Below are 19,948 nucleotides of genomic sequence, written 5' to 3' on the forward strand. Positions count from 1 at the left end.
GCAGGTTAGAGTGATCATAGCCAAGTATGCCTCCACAAGCAGTCAACAGTCTGCACTGAAAAATTAAAGCCAGCAACCTTGCAAAACTCAAGCAAGCCTGTAAATGATACAAGTCGTACAGCTCATGTGACCCGCTATGACAGTTTGTGGAGTCACACTCAGGTCGCTCGATCCAAGCCAGAAAAACGGGGTGTTTTATCTTCCATGTGAAGTGAAGATAGTAAAGCTAAACTCACACAATGCCCTGTGTAATCCTGATGGGAAAAAAAGAAAGAAAAAGAAATCCAAACGCTTTACAAAATCTGTTAAACAGCTTTTATTCTATTTCCCTTGATTAATGCAAATAGCCTTAAGAAGATATCTGGATGTAGTTGGTACCATTTCATGAACAGCCTGAATGAATGCAGACGTTTTAAGGCCATTTACATATTTTCTCCTCTAATCAGCATAATACAATCTGATTGTAATTTCTTTTAAAACTGTAAAAAATACTAACATGAATATTGATTTGATAATTACATTTTAACACAAATGAAAGTATTATCTGTCTGTCACTCTGTACAGTATAAAGCAATAGCGATGCGATGGAGGAACATGAACCTTCCTCCATCCAACACACACTTTCAATGTTCATTCTTTACAAACAGCCACGGACCCTTTCCCTGAAATATTTCCACTGGTCATTGAATTAAGGAGTGTAAGGCACGAGGGATGTGTGTGTCCGTGTGTCTGTGTGTGTGTATTCTCTCCTCTGAGATGCTGTAGTAAGGCTATCATGTTCCCTGCTAACTCAATAACCTGCCAACATGACAACAATCAATCAAGGATGGAGATGCCTCTGTCCATCCAGAAACACACACGCAGACACACGCGCACACACACACACAATCACCCAAACCCATAAGGCACAATTAGCCCACAATTCATAGGAAGCGGGTTACTGGAGAGTGGGGCTGAATTTGATCAAAAGATACCAGCGCTCTTCCAGGAATAGCGAGCCGGCTACATAACGGCTCGTAAAAGCCTCCCACGACGTCCTGCGAGCACCAATGACTCCCTCCAGGGTGACGGGATCTTTTAGTGTGTATTTTGGTTTCGGGTGTGTGCGTGTGTGTGTGTGTATGTTGCCCACACATACCACTCCTCCCACCATAAATACTAAGCAATTAAGGGGTGGGAATGGCAACAGGATGCAACAAGCCCTCTCCCACCGTTCTCCATCTCTCTTCTCACATTGTTTTTTTTTTTTTTACACCATCAATTATCCCTTCCTTCACCCATGTGCTACCAGATTATTAACAAGGAGACTAGAACTCAATCCTGCCGCTTCCTTTTGAAGGTTTTTAGCCTGCGTAGATCATGTCAGGTTTGACACATGCCTAAAAGGAAAACTAAAACAAAAGTAAAGCCACAGACGAGTGACGAAGGATCAAAGTTGTGTGAGGAAGAAAAACGGTTTGATCCGCATCAATTGAAAGCTAATTAAGATGAGCATGTGCGCCCAAAAACCCATTTTGCTTTAGTGAAGCAGCCAACCAGGATCCGACACAGAAACCAGCACGGTGGCTTTGACGAGTCGTTTGATGATTAAAGGCTTACCCGTGTTAAGTGAAAGGCAGTCGTAGGATCATTTCTGATTAGGTGTGGAGGTGGACCTGATGATGATCAGCAAGAGGAGGACTGAGGTGACTGGTGACACTCGGGATTCCAACTATAGCCCGCAGGCACTCTAAATCAGATCAGTGGTTCTCACTCTCTGCGCGTCCTCAGTGAAATGTCCTCTGATAACATGTTACCCCATGTGTCATCAGGATCTGCAGCTTTGAAGAGCAGGTCGGTCTGTCTGTCTCTGTGTGTTCTTTCTGGATGACTTCGGGGCTGCGTGAGTCAGTCTCCTCCGTGTTCAAGCATATCACTCTGACTCACAACCGGGCAGGAGGACGACAGGCCAGAGGTGAATTCAAATGATTCCGTCGAACAATTTATCTCCTGTTTTCTTTTCAGCTCAGCTCTGTTTTCGACTTCGACATCAGCACAGATTAGCCAACGAAGCGAAGCCGGATAACACGATATGAATCTTTAGTGCAGTTTTTGTGCACAATTCAAATGATCAGCTCGGTTCCACATGTGTTTCATACTCTATCTGGCAGAAGCATTGAGCTATACCTGCTGTGTGTCACTGGGAGAGACTGCCAAGGCAAAGCATGGCGCATTGTCTAAAGCCAGCGTCTGATCACTGCTTACCTCTTCTTATATATTTTTCAATAAAACACTCGTTTGGATTTCCCTCATGAATGTTAGAACCATCAAAGAGAAACAGGGTATGACTGCTTACATAACCTGTGAAACGAGTGGTTTTACATTTTCGAGAGATTCTCCCAAAGGGAAACGGAGGTTGTATCTGAGGGGTCTGGAGAGGGTTAGCAGCATCTCTGCTACAACACGAGGTTACTTAATAGTCTTGGATTTCTTTGCATTTTACCTGCAGAATCTCTGATAAATGAACCTCTTCAGGGGCTGCAAACTTTAAAGATAACAAACACGGGAGGAGAGAATTAGTCTTTGGATGAACTTGAGCATATTCTGAGAGAAAAAAAAAAAAAGGAGAGTTTCAAAGGTCTCCTCTGTACTAAGGAGCCGAGACTTCATTTCAGGTCAAGCAGCCTCGGTCCAAATTCTAGTTGTTCTAATCAGGTCACTCCGGGTGTAATACCTCCGTTTAAAAGGTCTTTGTGTTGTTGTGTCTGATACCAGATTGGACCCGTTAGGACTTGAGCGTACTTTTAATGAGATTTGATCACGTTGGGCATTATAATCACAGCACAAACAAATATCTGATGACATAGTTCAACTATGAAAAAGCAGAAATGCCTCAGTATTTTTTTATTTAAAAAAGGGGTCAAAGGATAGACATCCTGTGTATATCCTATATGTCAGCCACATGGTTTTTTTCCGTCTTGTAGATTAACTTACTTTTAATTACATATTTCAGTTTTTATAGAATTTTGACATTAAGAGGATGACTCTGTTAAAAGGTTGGGGGAAAGTTATTACTGGCCCTCTTCCTTTGGCAATTCTTAGTACAAGAGTCCCAAAGCGCCTGAGCTCGCGTGACTCGTTCAATCAGCAGATAGCATCTATCCAAAGAGAGATCAAAACAGCTGCTCGAGTCATGATCTAAAATCAACAAAGAGACCGTCTCAGAAACAAGCAATAGTCAGAGGTTGGCAGGCTTTTTTATTTTTTATGTGCCGTGCTTTGCACTGGCTTGTCTCTACTCTGTGACTCCCAGCAGGCAGTAAAGTACTTCTCAAAAACTTTCTCCAATCCAATTTTTCACCTCTCGCCCGGGTAAAGTCATTATACTCCGGTGCCTGGCCGGTCCTTGTGTAACTAATGGTGCCAATCTCAGTATGTGTGTGTATGTGTGTGGCTTTCATCTGGTACATGGAGGTTTGGATAGATAGATAGCCCTTGGTGGTGCCTGGTCTCACAGAGCTGGGACAGGGATTAAGAGGTAGGGTGCCTCTATAAGCCACTTTCTTCTTCGCTGTTTGAAATATGGGCCACACGGGGAAATAAAACGGCTACTCCCTTTGTAGTTCACTAAGCACCACTTGTTTTAGGTATGGTGCTAAGCAGACAGGAACTGGAGTGCACCATGCAGTCCTGGCTTTTGGAAAGTGACCACTGAGAGCCTATGAATGAAAAGAGCCCTTTATTTTTGATGAAATATGCTAAACCTCCAGTGCTCTTGGTGCTAATAACATGCTAATCTCTCAGTGCTATTGGGAACACACAACACATAAATCCATCCAAATGAATGAAACATAATAAAATGCCTCTGCTTTGAACTGAATCTCCCTCCAGACTCGGGAAAAACTACTTTCAACTTATCTGGTCTGTTGTGTTGTATACTGGCATAAATGTTCCTGATGACCGGATGACTTTGCGAGAGGACTGTTGACATAGTCTGGACTCCAAAAAGCATTTTCAGTTCCTTTCAATGAAGGCAGCTGTGTTCAGTTTGCTTCAAGCTAAGCCCTGGCTCCTCTTTATGCAGAGCTTATTAAGACAAACTGGGAGTTTTCCAGTCCCTTGGCTAATGAGCCCAGTAAGTCATTGACATTTTCAAACTCAAAGACAACCTGATCTTCTATCAACCTGTAAACCACTGACCCTGTGAAAGTAAAGTTAGAATCGAGTAGAATCATTGCTTGAAATGCAACATTAAATATTTCACTAATATTGTGCAATGACTGGACATAAAAGTGCTTTTAAATGAGTCAGCATGATGAAAGATCATCATGGTTGGCACTAAATAGGTTTTGCAATTAGCTCCTAAGTGAGACATAATGCACGAGCATGGAGCGTCGGGAAGCCAGAGCAGTTCCGTTCTGTGCTCCATGTAGAGGCCGTAGTCCTTATGGCAGTGAGATTGGCTTCGAAACCCACCACTGCCTTTGTGACATGTCGTCCCCCCCCCCCCCTGCTCTATGCTCCAAACAATGTCAAACACTTTTCAGACAACCAATCCAACAAAAAGCCGCCAACAAAATAAAAACACAAATATAATGCACATGCATGAGTCTCAGTCTCACAGCAGGACTAATTTCATTTCGCTCATTCAGTTATCCCGTCTGTGTGTTGAGCATGTTGGTTCAATGTCACTGATTAATAGAACACTGCATAAGAATACTTTTCTGATATTAGGCTGTACACATTACCAAATCAGACTCAGTTATAATATAATTTGGTAAAAAATTGAAATATGACAATTAAAGGCAGGGTTTGTAATTTGCCCAAGATATTCTTTCTAAGATTTTGGTTGAATTCATGAGTACCTCCTGATAGAAATGAATAATTCATGTGCTCTAGAAATCTGTAGCAGTTGTAAGCCGGTAAAAACTTTGACCGATGTCTGTCAAGAGGTACCAGTTTGATGAACCAATCACGCCTCCCTGCTCTCTACCCCATGCGTGCACAAGCCCACACTCGGAGCGTGAGCTGAGGTCGGCGTGGCTTTTACGGGATGAAAATGAGGAAACTCGCTTTTTATAGAAGAAACGTTCCCCGCATTTAAAAAAAAAAGGTCCATTTGCATGTTTTGTCGTCCTAAAAGGGACATTTTAATAGTAATCTTGTCAATCCAAAAATGTAGTGTTTAACTCACCCGTGTACTTTTAATGAGATTTGATCACGTTGTGCATTATAATCACAGCACAAACAAATATTTGATGACATATTTCAACCATGAAAAAGCAAAAAACAAAAAAAACAAAAAAAAAAACACCTGCCCCCCCATCCTATCCGTCTTTCTGCATCTTGTCCCATCTCCCCTATCCCATGTTCAAGCCCAGCACAGTTTAGCAGATAACTGTTCCGTCATGAGCCCGGGTCAGCTGAAAATTTCTGACTGTTAAAGGGACGTTTTCTTTCTTGCCACGCTATGACGGATTAAGCTGGGCTCTTGTAATATAGCCATAAGTAAGGTCCTTTACCTGCTTTTTGTTAAGTGTCTCGAGATAACACCTGTTATGAATTGACGCTATACAAATAAAGATTGATTGATTGATTTTCACGTTCTCAGTATCAAAGGCCTGTACAAAACCTTGAAGACAGCCCGTAAAAGAATTCAAACACAAAAATCAACACGCTGATGTGACGGTGACGCAAGTTCATCGCAAAAAATGACCCAAATTCTAAACTCCGACAAAAAACATCCTTCCTCATATGGCTGACGTCTCTTGTGAAACGCTTATCTTGCTTCCTCCCTTTATCTCTCTTCCTCCTCTTTGCCGCCAGCCAACATTTCTCTCAGGTTTATCTGCAAAGGTTGCAGCAGTGTTTGGATTATTAGAGACTAATTTAGACTTTTGCGGCATAAACTTGGAGAGGGATGCAGCGGCACAGGTTGTTCTGATTTCTGCCTCAACCCGAGGGATTAGTGTCACTTGTGAGGTTTTGTCTCCTTTTCTTGTGCCTCCAAAATTCGCTGTTTGTTGTGTGGGTGTCCTATGGAAAATGAGAGATGAGACAGCAGACTGCAGCAGACGCAGATACTTTGATTTCTCAAAGGAGCTGATGGAAGAAAAAAGGGACACGAATACACAGATGGATAAAACCCAAACTCGCTAACAATGGATAGGATGGAAGCGGAATGTGACGAAATGAGAGCAGCTTAAACCAGCCAATCCTCTCTCTCCCTTTCTGGCTCCCCATGTCCCAGATCCAACAAAACCAGGTTTTGCTCCAATTAACAAGTAGGCAATTAAGCCATGACAGTAGAAATTCTCATCAAGAGCAGGCAGTCAGGAACGGCAAACAGCTGTCAGCAGTTTGTACCCTCCAGCTAGACTTTCTATAATTCAGCCGGTAATGTTGCTGTTTTCATCATAACACCATCACTCTTAATCTCTCATCCACCAGAAGAGGAAGTTACACCATGCACATCCCTGCTGTCCAACTGTGTGAGGGGGGGGGGGGGGGGGGGGGGGGCAGGTACTCTGTCTGGGTGAAGCAAGGACAGGATGCAAATCTTTATTATACAGAGCAATGTAAATCTTCAGCAGCCATCCAGCCGTGGACCACGGTGAAGGAGAGTTTGTGTTTTTGAGTTTCCTGGAAGGCGTGCATTTCAAAGTTGAGGTGAAGCGTGAAACAATGGAATAACATAACTGTGCAGTGAAATTAGAAATAATGTGAGTTACGTGAATAGATAGGTGTGGTATATTTTTGGGGGGGGTGGGTGGGTGGGGGTTATAGTGAGACGAATATCCTTTGCAGACTTTCAGCTGAGTATATGATCTGTCAAGATAGTCTTCCCAGCTGTGGCGCTCCCAAAGCAATTTATTCAACGCCACACTATAACAAATGACGCGGCTGGAACCGTTGGAATGGAAAGAGAGAAATGGGCTTGCAAATAGTTCGACTTTTATCTCCATTATAGGTTAATATGCATTGTCGCTGATGTGGAACACACACAGACACACTCTGCGTGGATGGGTACGTGCCCGAATATGCGCTCACATTTGCCCAAGGTTTTTCCCTCTCTGACCACATAATTAATGGTGTGTTAAATTGAAGACATTAAATTGGGCGAGCAGTTGTAAAAGAAAAAAAAAAAAAAAAAAAGGGCCACCAGGGACACAGAGAGGATGGATTTTTTCTTCTTCCTCGAACACACATATTATTATAAACCAACACACAGCGAGCGAGGGCGGGTGAATCCAAACTCCAGGGAAGGTTTGGGAACAAGAGCAAGGTCAGCACCTCCTCTCAATTAGCAAAAAAAAAAAAAAAACACTGCTGCTTTATCTGTGTTTAACAAGCAGGCTGAGACAAACAAGAGAAATAAGCACAGACACACAGTCCAGAGGAAACCACTCTGCTGTATCTGTGATGGTGCACTATGGGTGGGTCTTTTTGTGGTATAAGGTTTTAGGCAATATATACATATAAATAGATGTGAGTGACGGTTGTCCTAAAAGCAGGGTATGTTCCTCGTCTCGTCCCCCAGCACTCATCTCTCTCTCCACAAGATGCTGCCTCAGATTTGCATCATGCATTCCCACGTCTCCCCTTGACAGGTTTGTTTGTTCCTGCAGGCTCTTCTCTGCATCTCGTACCTGTACCTAAAGGTTTCTGTTGTAACAGAGAAGCAGAGAGAGGATGGGGGGGGGGACAACATAAGAGAGAGGGGGGGGGGGGGTAAGGGAGAGCTAAACAGAGATCTCCGGTCTCTAGGGTCATGCAAGTAATTGGCCCAGAGTGAGGGGTCGAGCAATCACCCCCCCCCCCCCCCCCCCGTCCCTTTCTCTCTCCGTTTCTCTTCTTCACCTTTCCATGTGCATCTTTACCAAATCTCCAGTGACTTCGGCTCTGCTGATGAATCGCATGCTGATCAATAATTTAAACGTATTCACAGCACAGGGAGAAAATGGGGAGAAAAAAAAAGTAATTGGGGAGGAGAGGGATTTGACAGAAAGCCTTGTTGTGATTTAACAAAGGGTACACGTTAGGGGAGGAGCTTAAATACCCGATTACACATTCAGGCAACGTTTCTCATACCTGAATGCTCGGGTTTGTGTTAGACTCTCAGGTGAGATGATGGCACTCCAACAGTCTGGGGTGTGAGTGTAAATTTATTATGAAGTCACCTTGCTTCACGACCTACCACACACACACACACACACACACACACATTTGCTCGCATACTTCAGACTGTTGTTTAATCTGCTTTTTTTCTTTTTATGGGGCTCATATTTGCAGCTAAGGCCAGACAGGACGTGTCAGGGTCTGCTCTACTGTGGAGGAGGGCCGTTCAGGCATCACAATCAGCACAGCCTGGGTCAAGACCGCAATCAGCACTGAACACCGGGGGTCCATTTGACGGCACAAGCGCTGCTCTCACACACGTACTTCACTCATGGTGACCTGGTTGACCTAAAGGAAGAAAATAAACAGATCCCACAGAGTCCATGCGAGACAGGGTTAAGACCTCCGTCTCTAAAAATCACTTGAACCTCTCGAGCTCGGTGGCCCGTCGTAACATATACTGTTAGTTTTCTGCTCATCACTTCCTACTTTCACAACATTTCTGGTTGAAAACAGACCAATAGGAAGCCCTTTGACGCCGTTGTTTAAAATGATTGTCAAGAGCAACGGTTGCACTGATTAGGCGTTGCGTCATGTCCACGCTGCATTCCCGCGCTTGTGCGCACCTCTTCAGGCCAAGGAAGTGCATCAGCGTGCCTGAGCGTGGTACAGAGCAACTGAAACCATACCAAGTCGATACACTTGAGGTCACTCACACCTACATAATGCGCTTGGGGATCAATTAACTCTTGCACGGTTACGTGTCAGTCAGAACGTGCACGCTCTCCACTTCCCGCGCGAGACTTTGACTCTGAAGTCCAAAAGCAGTAAGGCGCAGCGTAGCAGACGTGGCATTGCCGTCTGCCTTTGTGTATGACTACAAGCTAGAGGGATAGTGTCCATCGCATTTGTACCATAGGAAAGCAAATGCACAGGTACTGAATAGAAATGTCGAGGAGACATGTAAAAGGAACAAAGGTGTCACAGAAAGGCAAAAGAATCACTTTGAAATGATATCATAGAAAGGACATAACGCATGTGTTCGTATATCATCTCACTCGTGCTTCTGTAATGCCTGTATACTCCATAAAATCATACAGGGAGGCCATTTTTAACTTCAGTAGGTCCATTATGAAAGTGCAAAGGCGTAATGCGGCGAAACTTAGCTGGCATGCTGCAAGCCCTTTACACTTTGCGATTCCACAGTAGCTTCATGTTTGTTTGTTTTTGTTGATCAGTGAGTCCCTTTAAAATCATCTTCCTAAAATTAGCCAGTTTACATTTTGCTTCTGGTTTCTGTTACTCTTAGTTTACTGGGAGCCGGAGCCTACTCTCTAAAACACACACAGAATGGTTTGCACATATAAATTCAGATATTCTGCAGCCATGTGTGAAAGCCAAGGCAAACAGTAACAGAAAGTAATGTGTTCTGCTCCCATTGATATGAATCAGAATCCAGCTTCAAGATGACTTAATAGCTGGCCTAGAGAGGTGAAGAAAAGGAGGGGCGGGGGGGGGGGAAAAAGAGATAAAAGAGCTGTGACCAACCACTCTAGTCCCACTGGCCTATCAGCTCCATCATCCAGACGCTGCCAAGGAAATACAGTTCATTGTCATTGATCACAATCAACTCCACATTCACACCGACACTATAAAAGAAGTTAGACACTCTCTCTTTCTCTCTCTCTCCAGGAAAACACAAACCAAAAGAGATACTGATGTCAGTAGCAGCTGTAGTAGAATAAAAATCTCCAAAACAGCTTTGTTTGCTCTACGTTGACTAAGTCCTGATACGTCTATCTCCCGTGGGAACAGCAAAAGCAGAACATCATTATACAGAAGAGAAGGCTCTTTTTAAAAAAAAAGTATTTATAGGCTTGTTGTGCCTTTATTGGAGGTGGACAGGATAGTGGATAGAGATAGAAATCATAGAGAGAGAGAGAGAGAGAGAGAGAGAGAGAGAGAGAGAGAGAGAGAGAGAAAGAGAAAGAGAAAGAGAAAGAGAGGGGGGGGGGGATTCACTAGGCAGGGTAGTAGTAGGCAGATTCGAGCCCTGGCCACCCACGTCAAGGACTAATCCCTTGGGTCAAGGACTACCATATATGGAAGGTGCGCACTCACCACTGCGCCACCATCGCCCCAGAAGTGGGAACTCTAACACCCAGGTCTGCAGCCTCGATCCGATGTCTTATTACCATGCAATCTGCTCCAGCTGCAATAATGACTCTTAATGACAGCTATTTGGTGCATGAATGTCAAAGCTATGGGTGAGGACTTTGTGTGTTGAGCATGTGTACATCAATGAGGTGAAACAGACTGTCATTTGATAGACATCCAGAATCTCAAAGCTCATGAATATCTGAATGTTAGTGCTTCCATCAAGCAAATGAGTAAGCAGGGGGAAAGTGAATGAAAAACCTCAGCCTAAATCCTTTGTAATGTGTGGGGGAAGACGTGACGCCTGCCAAGGGATAATGTCGTGCCTTTAGCGATAACGCTCCTCAGGAGGAGGCGCTGTTTTTCTCCACTTAAACTTTCTTGGAAGCACTCTGGTTGAACTCTCCTGTGAAGCCTGCTGCACTACAAAGTTAGTATTTCTGCTGCTCTGTCATCAAAAGAGTAGGGGAGAAGTGGGCAGCGTGATGCAAGACATTACACGCGCACGCTTCTGGGGAGTCTGACTGTAGCTTTTTACGGGTGAAGAGGAGGTAAAAACTTGCAGCTCTCAGCTGTGAGTCATATCTATGAGATCACTTTGTTCTGCATGAGAACAGTGAAGTGAAGCCATTCACTTTGACAACATGGACAGATTTTCTCCTCATGGCTTGTGATCAAATGAACCTCCTTTGAGCTCTTTCCTCCATTCCTCTCATCTTGCTGTCTGTCCTCCCCTCGCATAAAGGCTGCAATCTTAACGCAACACAGTTCAGAGGGCACAGCTGTGTGCGCGTGTGTGTGTGTGTGTGTGTGTGTGTGTGTGTGTGTGGGCGTGTCTGAGCATGAAATAGTGTCCGTGTCTCGTGAGGTTGCATCCCTCAGTTTCTCAGTGCGCACTTATGGCCCGGCCTTTTCAGGGTCAATGTTCAGTTCTGAGCTCATTACCCTTCTTCACTGTGATTATGTGCGCGTCTCCCCGTCCGCCCTCGCCCTGAAAACCACCATGACCAACAAAGCCTCCTTCATCAATCACCCACCGTCCGCCGCCACGCATTAACCATCGACTCTATTCAGAGCAACGTCCCTCCTCATGGCTGACTTTCGCAATATGGCTGACCATATCCGACCAATCCAAATAATTCCACGCTGGGGTCAACTTTGGGTCAACACCTCAAAAAAAAAAAAAAAAAAAAAAAAAAAAAAGACAACCCGTGAAGACACAAAACGAGCTTGCCTGTGTCTAGGAGTACAAACAAATCATTAGACAGACAGGGCTCCCTGCCAACGCTCGCCATTCTCTGGGGCTGATCGGGGTTCTGACAACGATCCAGCCTCTCTGTCTGGAATGGTTAGTCTCCCGAGCGAAGAGGGAACCAAGGCGTTCCGATCAATACATCCTCATTATCTGTTGCCTTCTGTCCCAGAGAGATGAGTCCCTACGCTCGGCCTGTTGATGACGAAAGCGCACCACAATTCAATTAGGGGATGGCCAAGATGCCAAAAGAGGTTTGATCAAAGCACTCTGCCGGGCTAATTAGCACACACGATGGTTCACAGGGGTTATTTTTTTTACATCAGAGAAGCAAGGGTTGTTTTGTTAATGGCAGTTTTTACCCTGTAATGGACTGGGAATAGCCTGGCTCATTGTCAATGCATAGGTTTTAGCCAGGAGAGATGTGAGGCCCCTTGGGTTGCTCCACACCTTTGCACATGTAAATTCATATGTGTGTGTGCACATGTATTCGCACACACCTGCCACCCGGTGACCTTTAGAAAAGGTTACGCAGAGTTTAACGGGACCCCTCTTTGCAGGTTAAGGTCATCAGAAGTGTGCAGGTGTGTAGGGCTGCAGACAGGAAGCGTCAGGTCCTCCAGAAATAGTGCTGGGGGGGGGAAATAAAGCTGTTTCCAGGAGTCTTCAGGGACTTTTTAGGCAGCCCACTGACAGCTTTATAAACCTCTTAACAAATGGTCGACCTCCTCCTCTCTAATGAGGAAGTCTGAAAACGGCAAAGGGAAAACAGGTGTGTCCCTAAAGGTGCAGGTTCACAGCCATTTGTGTGTGGGTGTCTGTTCGTCGAGAACAAGACCCAATTTTATTTTTTTAACATATATTAGAAAATGCTTTAAAGCATAAACTTAGCAGAAGCAAGAAACCTGTAGCTCTGAGCAATTTCCAAAGGGGTCTAATAGTACATAATAAATGACATGGTTGAGTGTTAATTGTTGGAGTTAGGTTGCATTCTTTTTCACCAGAGTTATGACTGTTCTTTGTCTTTGTGTTTCTTTGTGCATGCATGATACAATACAATCTATCAAAATGTTCCCATTTCACTCTTAGTCTGGGCAAAAAAAAAAAGAAAAAAGTTTATTGCTCCCTAAGCTGTTATGAAGCGACATCTACTTGAGGGCTTTTGGTGCGAGCAAGCTTGGTTTTTAATGCAGCCATAAATAACCCAGTCACACCCTGTCAAGTAAACTCTACTCAGGGATAGTGGCAAAGGCAAGCTCGTCTGCATCATCTGAGACTGAACGGATACCATCTGTAAAATGTCAAGCTTTACCTATCAGAGGCTGAAACGCTTCAACAAGCTGTAATAAGCTTTTACAAAAGCTGGGATTTGTGGATGAAAACATCCAAAGACGGAGCCTTCATCTTAACGAATTTACGTATCGTGCTGATGGATCAGATAAAAAATTAATGTTTCAGCCGTAGTTTTAGATGTTGAACATTACAAGGCAGCAGCAACACTTGGTAACAATTCTAAAGGCAGAGAAGGACTTTAAAAAAGTGCAGAACGTTCATTAAGGTGTTAATTTAAACTGCGTTTTAAGCATCAATTATAAGCACCATTACACTATTCAAAAGAGAAAATCCACTTAGTTGTTGATGCACTTTAATCATGCATCACACAGCATATTAAGCCCATCATTGTGCCACTACTTCAGGCTTTAGTGCTGAAAGAGCTGCTTTCCTAACACCAACAGTGGCATATGTTTCCTGTCACAACAGGCTGCTTACTAAAAAATATTCACACAAATTGGGAATTATATAATTCCAGAGCCATGATTTAATAAAACACATTCACCAACCAACCAGAGTGGGAGAAATACTAAAAAACGAAGACCTGTTTGTAGTGCCAGTCGTCGTCTCCACACAGAACTGTCTTCATGTTTTGCTTTTATTCCTCCTGTCAACAGTTTTATTGCGATTACCAGCCTGTAACTCAAAGTTAGCGTTTCCCAGGTACAAACGTACCTTTCGAGAAATATATCGGCCACACTTCGCGAAACAGTTCAAACTTAACAAACAACAAGTAAAGAAATGTGGCTCAACTCACCAACTGTAAAGTGCAAATAAAGATGAGAGTGCATCGTCCGCTGCAGCAGCCCATTGTGTCAGCGGCGAAAACGTGACTCTGCGTCGGGAGAAAGGGACTTGTAAACAGGCGAGAAGAGCTCGAAAAAAACGTGCCGACCACACTCAGTCCTAATCTAAAAACCGAGGTCTCATTCTTCTCTCGTGCTCCTTTCTTTCTATGAAGAGTCAAAACACACGGCGTGGTAGTCCCCCCTAGTTCTTCTAGGTCCTTCCTAGTGACTCCGCTCTCCAGCCGGCCGGTGGAAGCACTTGAGGTGACTGCTGGCTAGATGTGTATGCAGCGGGGTGGTTGGTTGAGGGAGCCGGTGTGTAGGAGAGAGGAAGGGGGGTGGGTAGGGCTGATAGGTGGGTGGTGGTGGTGGTGGGGCAGTCTGAGGGGATGGGTGGTGGCTAACTGAGGGCGTGAACTGGTTCTTAGGAAGCTGTTTGTGGTGGAGCAACTGAGAAAGTGCTCTTATTTCAAAATGTCAGGATTATCCTACAACAATTTGTTGTCATATTACCGGCAGCCAACCAGACATGCATCAGCACTCTGCACGCCCTGTATGGTATAACATTAACAGTGACAGATAAAACGAAAATGTATTTCTTTAATTTCAGTCTATATGGTGTGGTGAAATTTTAAATGTTAAGACTACATTTTAAATGTTAAGACTATTGTATTAAAATAAGGTTAGCATATCATTTTTGGGATTCTGTGCGTGCACACAGTCTATGGTGCACACAGGAGGGCACTGGGAAAAGGTTAAAGAGGTGGAGTGGTGTTATTCATGTAGCTGACGGAGAAAAGGCGCCATCTAGTGATGAAATGATGATGCACAAGGAAGGTAAAAAAAAAAAAAGTAAATTTCACATTAAAAAAAACTGGTAATAATTGTAAATCTAAGCCTAGGACTTGTTTTCGAAGCAGGTTACTATCTCGTATGAAGAGCTTGTTTGAGGGTATAATTGTAATTTACAACATAAACAATTCTGACTGGCTAATATAGGCCAACAGAACTTCTAGTGTCCCAGTGAGACACTTTTCTTGCTTTAAGTAGCGTAGTTTCAAATTTTTGTTTGGTGACTTTCTTTAGGTACATTTTGAGAATGTTTTCTGGTTAGCTATATAATATTATATTTGTTTGGACTACTTTAATAACTTTTTGTACATGTTAGGAGAGCCAGTCGACAAGCAATTGGCTCCTCCAGCACATTTCTTTCAAAAGACATTCTTTTTTGTATCAACTAATCTTACTGTCCGAGTTTTTTTCTCGTTTTGTTTTTTCATTTTATCTATCTTGTTTGTTTGTTATAAGTGCCTGAAGTAAATTAGTTAAAACAATTTTTTTGTCTAGCCTACTTTGAACTGGGCACATCTGTCGACTCTCCTCCAGTCCACTCCCCTATCGCCCTAGCCTACCTCCTTTTCTTCACAGGCCTTTAGTTTAGATCTACATTTTGCCCCTGGGTAGAGCTGCTTGATATGATTTATAATAGAAAGAATCTGAAAAGCAACTCTCTTAGTCAGCCTCCTCCTCTCTCCTCCTGCATGGAGGGCTGTCCCACCTCTCTCCTCCACCAGCTTGATGAATCTTTTACGCGTCTGCGGGCTGAGTGAGGGAACACTTCACATCTCATTTCATCACACACACATTCCTCCTCCGCTCTGCTTCTTTAAAGTTCCTCTCTCCTCTTCTCCTCTTCTCCTCTCTCTCTTTCTGCTTCTCCGCCGTCCCACGCCGCCCTGCCCACCTGCATCAAGCCCGGGGCCAAGGAGGAGCTCCTCCCCCACCTCCAAAATAACCTAAGGCTATTTATGGAGGCAAGCTTGAAGGCACGAATTGGGCTTCTTTTTTTTTTTTCTCTCCAACAAATAAAACGTCTCTTTCATCATTAAAAACAAGCAAGCATCGTTATCAAATCGCAACAGCTCGTGCATCACAAATAGCCTTATCTCCCATCCACCTGTTTTTAGGTTTAACTCTGCTTGGACAGATTGTAGCCTGCATAGCCCATTAGTTTGGTTTTAGTCTTTCTATTCATGTCTCAGACTGTGTTGACTTAAAAGCTAAAACTCAAGTGTGCTTTATGACACAAAAGAACCCTGACTTTGCTGTAGCCTATTAGACGAAACAACTCTCACGCCAAGTCCACGTGACCTTATCGCATCGTCTTCATCAGCAAATGGAGTTTGCTCAGTTGTTTCAAGGTCAACTTGTGAACGACACTGCCTCTTTTTTAAAAAGGCAATGATTGAAGTCATAGAACTTCTTGCATGCCCAAAATGATGACGAAGACTGTGTAATGTGGTTAAAAGCGCCAGAAATAGTTCCTAAGTGGACCTTGAATTGTTGTCAGTACAACTATGGCTACAGTACGACATCAGCTGGAAAGGATATTGTTTAAAAACAATGTCAGGCCTGCATGTTTGCTACTCTTGGAAAAACGTGAATGTTGTTGTTTCTCTAAAATAAAGAAGTGGGGTTCAAAAAAGCTTGGCATCCTGATAAGGAGTGAGCGCTCAGGGGTGTTAAATGTTATTATGTAGGAACATTTTTTTTTTGCATGTGTTCAGTCAGTGGCATTAACAAATGTGTTCAAAATATCTGTCATGTTTTACAGTTACATCAGGGTAAGTGCAAGGGACTATAGTAGAATACATTAGTGTCTTGCCCTTCTTCCATGCATGATTTTTGCCCATTCACCACTGCATTTCTTATGAGAACATACTTTCTGGATATGTGCCACAGAAATGTGTGTGTGCATGTGTGTTGGATCGCGAGTGAGACAGAAAGAGGAGAACCAAGGCTAAAACAGGGTCACTGTTCTATTAGATGCCTTTATAGAGGTTCTCCTTGTGTTCCCATTTTGCCCATTTTAACTAACACCTTCTTATTGACTCATGGTGTGTGTGTGTGTGTGTGTGTGTGTCTCGAACATTTCTTTCATGACAAGTGTGTCTGAGCCCTCAGGGGCTGCTGTTCTCCACCAGGACACTAATGTGAAGTGACAGGACAGCCAGTGGTGCGCTGCTCTGAGAGGACCTGCTTTGTGGAGGAGACCCAAGAGTCTGGCTCACAGAGGACAACAATAGCAAAAAGACTCAAAAGGACAAAAAAAAGTCCTTTTCTCTCGTTGAAAGCATCTCAGGCTTTGGCCTCTGCCTCCCGCTCTCTCGTTTCTCCCTCTGCTTCTCTTTTCCTTCCCTGCTACTTTGACACACATTTTTTGTCCTCAAACATACAACTAAACATATTTGTATCCTTTTTCAAACTCACTGCAGCCTAAGAAATATTTATTTTACCGACTGGTAGTGTTGAAATAAAAGGTTGTTGTTGTTTTAAAAAACAAAACAACAGCACTTCATTATTCAGTCTGAAATATCTCATGTCACCCGGGGAGATACTGTGAATTATGACACCACCTTTTGATATTTTGCATTACTGAAAACCACCACATGCTGGGCTACATCATAATACATCATAACAAGGATAACCTTGAATCAGCAAAGTAAGCAGCAGTCTTTCACTCTACATGACATTTATAAACACGTCCTGCCCTACATAGTTGCAAATTACAGCCAGCACTGGCTGTCTGACAAGCCTGTGGATGCTTTCTTTATTTAGGCCGATGCTCATAAAAAATTAACATTATGCATGTGCCCATGCCACAGTAGTTTTTTCTTCACTATTTGCCATGAAGAAACCTGAAGACTCAATGAAGAATAAATACAGAGGCTATTATGAGGAGCATGTCAATAATTTATTATTGGATTATGCTTTGGTGAAAACATAATAGTCCATAGAATCATCATCATGTTGTTTTAACTCTGGCCACTTGGAGGCACTCGTCCGTGAGGTCGATTTTAATTGAATCGCTTTCACTGATGCGTCAAGTCAGACAGAAACGAGGCATATACAGGATATCACGTCGGTATCCTTCACAATAAAAGTATGTTACTATTTGGGCGCCAACTGGACAACAAATGTAATTTTTCTTGTGTGTGAAAAACAGATAGGCCTATAACAATATTACTGTAAGGTAACGGAAGAAGAAGACTTTTTTCATTAAGGTATTTTTTATTAGTTCAATATCCATCTCATACACCATTTGAGTTAGGCATATCAGCAGCTTTAAATCAAATAGGCACTCCCTTTATCAACTTTATTATGTGTCAGCTACATTGATTAATGGACTGGTTGTGAGTTTGGTTGTATTTAAACATGTTACCGTAGCTTATTGGTCTAATAACAGTTGATAAAAATATTAAGATATGATGTATTTATTTCCATATAATTTGTAAGCACCGTTTTAAAAAGGCTCTTAACCTCATGATAGCATTCACTTAACTAAATATTTTCCCTTAAACTACAGGAAGTGTGCAAACAACTCTAACACCATCCTTGATATAGGCCATAGACATTAGCAGAAATAGAAAAAACACAAGCACATATATGTTAAATAAATGTCAATTAATCAAAGTATTTTAATCAGTTTAGTCGACGAAGCTACCTGGAATGGTTGGTAGCACGTGATTTTCTAAAATACTGACAACATGGAGTTCATCATTTTGAACTGATTTGATATTTTTAAATTGTGAATATAGCGAGAACTTTAGCATTAAAATTATTTATTAGCAGCCCCATTTAGCCCTATATTACATACAATTACAAATACTTAACTATAAATTCCTTTAAAGTATAGCCTCAGTTGTCTAAGAAAAAGTCGTCGACCTCAATTATGAGTTATTTATTGTGTAGGCCAAATTTTAATTTTCTTTTTTTGGCCACACGACGCGTTGCCTGGGTGGAGCCTTTTGTTTTGAAAGCTTTGACCGGAAACCATGTTTGCAGTGTCTCTGGCTTGGCGTTTCAGTCACATGGTGCTGCTGTCTAACCGAGAGCTGATGGAGCCAGTTGAGAAAGGCAAGAGGCGAGCCCCTCCGGTTGCGCGTCAGCATCCCCTCAAATAGCAATCCGCTGCTGTCACCTGGCTCCACATAGACGGACGACTGCAATAATAATAAGAGGCGAATATCATCCGGCAAACAGCTGCTTTTTGCCCCCCCCCCCACCCCCCCATGTGATGTCAAAGAAGAAGAGTAAGGTGAGGCTGTGAGGAGGCTGCAGCTCTGCAAAGAATGATAGTGAGGATCAAGGCGCGCTGTCCCGGGAGAACTCATCTGAAGAGCTGGCCCTGAGGGACCAGGATGCTCCTCTAACGACACCAAGGGGCTAGTGAGTACAATCCATCCGATCTGTGTCTCTCTCCCTCTGCTTTCACTTTGGTGACATCTGCACAGGTTTGGATCGCTCAGCGTGTCCTCCCCTCTTTTTTTCGCCTCTGAATTATTCTCGATCCCACCTGTCTGATCAATCATTCATAGGCTTCCTAGTAAAGTGCAGCATAACCGGTTGGTTAGCGATGTGTGAAAGTTTCCTTACTGGTTTGTAAATGGTGCACTCCCCCCCCCCCCCCCCCCCCCCCCCTTTCACATATCTGTAACTTAATGCATGCACGCATCAAGGTTTAATGCCATGCGGTGCATTGTATGTGCAGGAGGCTGATCGTGTCCCTTTAAAGTTTGGATTAGGGGGAACATGTGTTGCACACAGCGACCGCAGTGTCAGTGGCAGGCTAATTGATAAAGGCTTTGTAAGGGGCTCTCCTCTCACAGCCACTCATCATTAATCCACTGATGGCCGGGAGGGCGTGGGTAGCTGTAGAGTACGTGATGACAAGAGAAATGCAGCAGTCCTACTTACACAGCAGGGACGATTAATTATGGAGTCAGATTTGATGAACTTAGAGACTGTTGGGTGCAAGAAAAGAGAAGCAGACGTGTTAAGACAATGGCCTTTAAATGTCTATGTTGGGTTTTATTCTCAACACCAGTGTGATCAGTGGCACGGAGGATGTTTCCCCACCCAAAATGGGTCTTCCGTCAGTTAAGAGTTGGTTTATTTTTGGTCTGCCTACCTTGGAGAGGTGTGATTTCTCAGTATTTAAGTCGTTTCCTGTGTATCAAAAACAGTGTGTAATGCTCTCACCTGTAATAAGCTGCGGTGCGGGATCCTGGCTGCTGTGCTGCTGGATGTGTGGGTGTGAGTAGAACTTCCACAGCGGGCTCGGTGCATGTAGATGAATGAAGCCCACTTACTATGCAGCAAGGGTTCCCACCTCGAGTGTGTGTTTGTGCCTGTGTGCCAATGTACGTGTGTGTGTGTATATCTCACCTCATTACACTCATTGTGTTGACTTAAGCAGGAGGGTCACCCCTGAGGCCCGTTCATTTGCCTTATTGAGGAGTGATGCCCTGAATTACACCAC

At 43.5% G+C, this 19,948-nt stretch overlaps 2 protein-coding genes across 4 annotated transcripts in view; one reads left to right on the forward strand and one right to left on the reverse strand.

Moving 5' to 3' along the window:
- Nucleotides 1–14,062, reverse strand: part of nkain4 (sodium/potassium transporting ATPase interacting 4) — a 42,906-nt gene extending 28,844 nt beyond the window's left edge. The window contains exon 1 of one of the 2 annotated variants that reach the window (XM_079358801.1): nt 13,596–14,062. In XM_079358801.1, coding sequence (XP_079214927.1) covers nt 13,596–13,649 — 54 coding nt within the window. In that variant the 5' untranslated portion in view covers nt 13,650–14,062. The remainder of the gene's footprint in view (nt 1–13,595) is intronic. The other variant, XM_079358802.1, reaches the window with a different exon arrangement.
- Nucleotides 14,063–18,491: 4,429 nt separating this feature from the next.
- LOC306833445 (uncharacterized protein) overlaps nt 18,492–19,948 on the forward strand; it is a 41,206-nt gene continuing 39,749 nt past the window's right edge. For both annotated transcript variants that reach the window (XM_079358696.1, XM_079358697.1), the window contains exon 1: nt 18,492–18,855. The gene's annotated coding sequence lies outside the window, so the exon portion shown is untranslated. The remainder of the gene's footprint in view (nt 18,856–19,948) is intronic.

The sequence above is a fragment of the Symphodus melops genome (genome assembly GCF_947650265.1).
Source record: "Symphodus melops genome assembly, chromosome: 13".
NCBI classification, from domain to species: Eukaryota; Metazoa; Chordata; class Actinopteri; order Labriformes; family Labridae; genus Symphodus; species Symphodus melops.